Here is a 6,239-nt window from a genome sequence, read left to right as displayed (position 1 = left end):
AGGGCTGAGTTTGGCAGCCTGCACGGTCCCAGACCTGGTGGGCTGTCTATAAATATTTGTTGAACAACTCTGTAGGGCTTTTGTACATAAGCAAAACTTTTTCTTCCTCTTTATTTTAGGATTGGAGTTCGAGAGCGTCCACCAAATTCTCAGATGGATCCAACCCCTGGGGAAAGATTGGGGTCGGGGGGAAGCCTAGTCCTGGCGGCTGGGGAGCCAAGGCCAGACCGAAACCGTGGGCGCACCACCACGTGCTCCTTTGCCTGAGTCCCCCAAGTACTCAGAAAGCCTCCCCTTGGTGCCGAGCACCCCTCACTCACCCCGGAGCTCTCCAGGGACTCTTTAACTACAGCTGCTTCTCCATCCCCACTTGCTTCACGGGGTGGGCCAGGGCTGGTTCCCTCGCCACCCAGCGCCAGGATTCCCGCGGGTGCGAAAATGCAGAACTGAGACAGGGCCGCGAGCGCCTTTGTTTCTTCTTTATTTGCGGATATAATTATGCACCGCACTCTAAATTAGAGAAAGATTTTTTTTTCTGATATACATTTCATCTTATTCACCACGAGCACACCACACGCACAGCAGAACAGTTCCACAACCTGATAAATTGCACAAGATGAGTTTGGATTCCTGAAAACCGGCAAGCAAGTCGGCCCCGCCGGGGCTTCTCGCTTCCCCGCTTCGGCGAAGGAAATCGCCCACCCGAAACGGATTTCCCGGCCAGCCTTTCCCGCTGAAGGGTTGAAATGTCTCCGGAATGGGAATCGTTCTTGCTGGAAATGGCTAGACTCTGCAGATTCCAAGCACTGATGGCTGTGAAATGTGCCCGCAAGGTCAAGTTTCTGCGCCTGCGAGTTGCGCCCCCTCTCCCTCCCTTCCCCCCCCCTCGGTGACAGGGACCGAAGTGTCGGGGCCCCTCCTGGAAGGACAGAAAACCCTGCCCACAGATGCGCCGCCGCCTCCCCCGAAACCAGGGTGTTGTGGAAAAGAAAGGACAACAGAAACGCAGACGCAATGGATTGTGGATCCCTATCCCCTCCCGCCCCCAACCCCCAAAATCAGAAACGGGGAGCCAGAGATGTTTAAAGCTTGGCTTCCCAAGCGTGGCTGCAGGGCGCACGGGTTTGTCGGGGGAGGGGTGGGTGGGCAGCGGGGAGAGCGCGGGAGGGTGGCCGGGGCTGGCCCTAGTGCCCTAGTCCTCCGCGTTGGTTCGGTAGGCCTCAATGAGGCCCTCCAGCGAGTGCACGAAGCCGGACACGCTGCAGATGCCGCCGATGACGAAGATGGCGACGTCGAAGAAGACCTGGTGCCACAGCAGCTTGCGCCAGAGCAGGCGCAGGTGGAAGAGGCTGGGCAGCAGGAAGCAGAGGCCGGCGCCCGTGAGGCTGCCGGTGAGGCCCATAAGCAACGCGAAGTGCGGCACGTAGATGGCCATGAGCAGCGTGAAGACGACCAGCGCGCAGCGCAGCGTCAGGCCCCACGACTTGAGGCGCCCGTCGCCGCCGTAGCAGGCGGGAAAGAAGGCGCGGCTGCCTTCCTGGAAGAGCGACTTCTCCAGCACCTCGACAGCAGCGAAGAAGGGCAACGGGTAGGACAACAGGGCCTTGGCCACCAGGAAGATGTTGACCACGGCGCGGATGGAACCGGGCAGGTTATCCGTGATGACCTCCTTGGTCTCATCGGCCCAGGTGAGGTAGGCGACGAGCGCGAAGAGGCCTTTGAGCACGCAGGCGGCGATGTGCGTCCAGTTCATCATGCAGTGGAACTCGCTGGGCTGCTGCATGTTGCCCTCCAGCGAAGGCAGGAAGATCTGCGACGTGTAGCTGAACACGATGATGCCAATGGAGATGGGAAACTTCTTGACGTCGATATAGAACTTGACCTTCTCCCAGGCCCAATCGCGCGCCCTCGATAAGCAGTAGGCAATGACCAGAATGTTGATGACGAAGTGGGCCAAAGTGCACAGCAGGCTGAACCTGGACACGGCCTTGAGGTTCTTAAGGAAGGCGCAGGGCAGCAGCGCCGCCGTGGCGATGATGGACCAGGACTTCTGCGACACGGGCAGCCCTGGGAAGCTGTTGTACATGAGGTTGCCGCTCACCACCACGTACAAGATGCAAGTCATCACCAGCTCGATGATCTGCGCCACGTTCACGACGCGGCCGCCCAGCGTGGGGAAGCGCGGAGCGCAGCAAGCGTTGGCGATGGCCACATACGAGTCCCGCACGCGTACCACCTCGCCGTCCTCGTTCTCCTCGTACAGGCATGCGATGAGGATCTTGCCAGTGTAGCAGCACACCACGGCGGCGAAGATGATGAGGAACAATCCAAGGTAGCCACCGTGCAGGATGGCGTAGGGCAGGCCCAGCACGAACATGCCCTGCGGAACGAAAAGACAACCAGACCCGGGAGCTCAGTGGATGCTGTATCGGAATACGGGGTCTGGGGGAGTGACTTAAGGGTGTAGCCGGAAGGGGGCGCTAAGTGTGAACTGGGCCTAAGCCACTGGGAGGAGAGGGTAAGGATAGGCTGGAGTGGAGGTGTAGAGCGGTCTAATGGGGAGCCTGGGTATTGAGTCAGAGGTGGAGAAGGGGGTGTTTAAGGATGGAACTGAGAAGGAGAGGTGTGCTTAATGGCTGGGAGGTAGGGAGGGGGCTGAGTAAGGGGTCAAGCCGCAAAGAGGGAAGGGGTATGAGGAGATACCTGGGGGTGGTTCGGAAAAAGATGAGAAGGGGCTGGAAGGGGTTGACCGGAAAAGGACAAGGAGAAAGGTAGAGAGCTGGGCCTGAGCCACTAGGAAAAGGGGATGCAGAGTCTAAGGTGGGGCTGGAATGGGGTGCAAGGAAGCCAATGAGGGGAACACAGGTGCCTAAGGGTCGAACTGGAGAGGGAAACCGTTGAAAGCGGCAGCGGGAGAGAAAGGAGACGGGGTAGGGAGGAAGGGGGGCTGAGCGTGGGGCAAGCGGCAGGGAGGCAAGACCAGTGGGAACGTGGGGTTTGCTAGCGAAGGGCTTTGGGTGGGGTAAGGCCAGAGGCGTGGGGACGGGGAGACAGGGTTGGGCAGTCTTAGGGCCAGGCCGAAACTGGGGCGGAGAGACCGATCCCTAAGGAAGGGGACTAAGTGGTAGAGGCGAGCAGGATTAGGGGCCTACGGGGAAAGCGCAAGCGCTTTGTGAACGGCGAACCCAAGCGAGAGTCAATACCCAGAACCTGCGGGAACGGGCGGGCAGAGCTGTGGAAGAAGGATTTAGAATCCACGTAGGGAAGCAAAGCTAACGAAATCCAGGGTTCCCGAGGCTTGCAGGCCTCCAGCCTTCCACCCTGGCCTCCATCAAGGCCTACGGAACGGGGCCTTTAAAAATGCCCCAGGTGAAGTCGGGGGCGGCAACCGAAGCTGGTGCGTGCCCCCGGTCCCTGGTTGCGCTTGGCCGTCCGGCCCGGCCCTGGAGCGGAAGGCTCCTCGGGTCGGGTCACTTACTGAGCAGGGCCCTGAGGAGCCCCGTGGAGCCCGGGTCCCGGGACAACCCCATCTCGGCCTCCAGCTCCCGGGAAACCCACGTTCTGCGCCCCAACGACCTGTACGCTCTGGGGACGCCGAGGGTGGGAGATGGGAGGCAAGCCGCAGGGCCCGGGGACGCGTGGGACGGAGGCCCTCTCTGCCCCTCGAGCTGCGGCCTGCTCGCCTTCTCCAGCTCCCGGGGTCGTTGTGCAGGTTCCAAACCCGCTCCCGGCGGAGTCCGGCGCCGCCTGGTGGGGACTGAGGGTTGAGAGTAGGGGTGACGGGGTGGCGGGCCTGGAGACCAGAGGCGGTTCAGAGCATCTGGAGGCGGCTTCTCCAGGGTCACACGCAGAGGAGCTTTTTGCGGTGTAGCCGGGATTTCGAGCGAGAGGGGTGTCTGTGCGCAGGTAGCGCTGAGGTACCAGGGACCATATTGTGCTTGTGTGGTCATACGTATGTGTGTGTGTGTGTGCATGTTTGTGTATACCTGTTTGTCCCCGACAGGGCTGCACCTGAGAGCGGGTGGATCCTGTATGCATGAGTTTGTGCATGTGTGCATGTGTTATGTTCAGACGGGTTTATGTGTGTGCCCTTGGTATGTACAGGTATGTGTTTCTGTGTGGGGGAGGTGTAGGGGTGTATGAAGGTGCATTTGAGGATAATTCTGTGGTCTATATATAGATGTATGTTGTGTGCACCTGTGACCAGCGTTTCTTCGGGGGACGGGGGCTGTGGGCATGTGTGCCTGCTTATGTGCATGCGCGCTGTCTATGCGTGTGTGTCTTGTGTGTCGGGGGAGGAGACTTTCAGCTCAGATCTTTCCCCCTCTCCTTTTCTGCCGAAAATGCAGCTGTGAATCCATTCCGGAGTCCCAGGCCATACTGTTCCCTCCAATCCTGATTTTCTTTCTCCCTCACCCCTCCCCACTCCCCCTCCTCCTGTTTTCCTCGCTTCGGCAGGGTCTCCGGGAAAGCGTCTCTAACCGAACCTCAGCCTAGCTGTCCGGCGGCCGGGGATGCGGGAGGGGGCCGGATGGGGGGTGGGGAGACACCACCTGGGGACGTAGATCCCCGCGCAGGGCTGGAAGGGATGGGGGCAGGCGAGATTCCTGGTACAGGAAGGGGTCTTGAGGCTGAGATCTCCAGGGGACTCTACTGCGAGTAGAGCCTGGTGCGCAGATCTGGGGGGGGGGGGTGGGGCGGGGAGAGAGGCAGAGCTGGGAATCCCGCGCTCACCTGGATAGCGTTGGTCACGTTCCAGCCCGCCTCCCACGCCGTGATCTTGGGCTTGTCGTGGCCCCCGAACTCGCCACCAGCTCCCAGGGACTGGTCCTTGGAGCCCGAGGGCGGCAGGGGCGCGCCACCGCCTCGCTGGTAATGGATGTCTCCTTCGACGGGCGGTTCAGCGCCCTCGTCCCCGCAGGGCTCGCCCTCGGTTTTCAGGATGTCCATCTGCAGGCCCTGACGGTGCTCAAAGTCGAGGTCGTCGCAGTGCGCGAAGCCCACCGCCTCCTCGTCGGTGGCAGCCTGAAAACCCATCCTGGCGAACATGCCGCTCACCTTGGCCTGGGACTTGTTGGATACGGACGTGGCCACGTTGGACAGCTTGCTGCGGAGCAGGGTGGCCATGGCGGCAGCGGGGCCCGAGAAAAGAACAGAAGGGGCTGGGGACGCGGGGGACGCACGGCAAGGCGGTGAGGGCCACGGGGGCGCGAGACCGCTATCTTCGCTCGCTTTCCCCGCGGCGCCCCGGGGCGCTCTGGCTCATGACCCCCTCGGCTGGCGTCTGAGGCTCGCTCAAGGCCGACCCGGAGGGCGGGCAGCGGGGCTGGCGGAGCGGCGGTGGCGAGTGCACTGCGGAGCTGCAGCGGGGCGCGGGCTGGGCTGCGGAGGGCGGCGGTGGCGGCGGCGGCGGCGGCGGCGGCGTCAGAGCATCTACGCGAAGCTGGCGCGGCGCCCCCAACCGCGCGCAGCCCAAAGCGCTCCCGCCCCTCAGAATCTGGCGGGGGCGGAGGGGCTGGGGAGGGAGAAACTCCGGGAGGTAAAAGGAGTGAGTAGAGGGCAAGGAGAAGAGAAAGGGGGCACCAAGGGACTCCGGAGAACCGAGATGGGGACAGGAGAAGGGCGCCCACGGAAGGGAGCAGGAGGGAGCGCGTGAAGGAGGGGTGTGGAGGGCGGGGTGGGGGCTGGAGTGCTGCATTTCTGGAGGAGGTGCTAAACTCCGATCCTGGCCCTTCCCACCTCGCCGCCGCAGGGAGGGAGGGGGCCCGAGCGGGCAGATCCTCTTGGTCCCCTGTCCCTGGCTACCCCCTCCAGAGTTCGCGAGCCTTTCAGCCCCAGATCCTCTGGCCAAGGACTGGTCTAGACGCCCAGAAAGGCAGCAGGACAGTTACCTGTCTCCGGCGGCCCAGGCCGTCTGGGCATCGCTCTGTCTCCCTGGCACCCATCAGCAGCACTTCAACCTGGTCGCGAGCCCCCCTTGAAGGCAGAAGTGATCGGCAGAAGTGGAGGAACGCTCTCAAGAAGGCTTAGCCCCGGCCTCGGTCACTGGGGCTGTCTCCTCCCGTCCAGGGACGACGAGATGGAAGTGATTCTGCGGGTTGTTCGCCACCAACCATTCTCCAAACGTGTGCATAATGAGGGCGAGAGGTTGGCTGTTCGCTTTCTTTTCCTTTGGGGGTCTGGAAGGAGGAAGGACTGAAGGCACCTGTCAACAGCCTCGAGGCGGGTCTGCGAGTGCC

The 6,239-nt window shown here is 62.0% G+C and overlaps 1 protein-coding gene across 1 annotated transcript; it reads right to left on the bottom strand.

Moving 5' to 3' along the window:
* Positions 1 to 1,192: 1,192 nt before the first annotated feature.
* SLC32A1 (solute carrier family 32 member 1) lies at positions 1,193 to 5,127 on the bottom strand (the record flags this gene model as incomplete). Its single annotated transcript, XM_082858301.1, has 2 exons — positions 1,193 to 2,380; positions 4,735 to 5,127. The coding sequence occupies 2 exons, from the start codon at positions 5,125 to 5,127 to the stop codon at positions 1,193 to 1,195; spliced, it is 1,581 nt and encodes a 526-aa protein (XP_082714427.1).
* Positions 5,128 to 6,239: the final 1,112 nt, after the last annotated feature.

Source organism: Leucopleurus acutus (assembly GCF_964270905.1).
Source record: "Leucopleurus acutus genome assembly, chromosome: 16".
NCBI lineage: Eukaryota > Metazoa > Chordata > Mammalia > Artiodactyla > Delphinidae > Leucopleurus > Leucopleurus acutus.
Note: the sequence above shows the minus strand (reverse complement) of the source record. Positions and strands in the feature narration are given on the sequence as shown.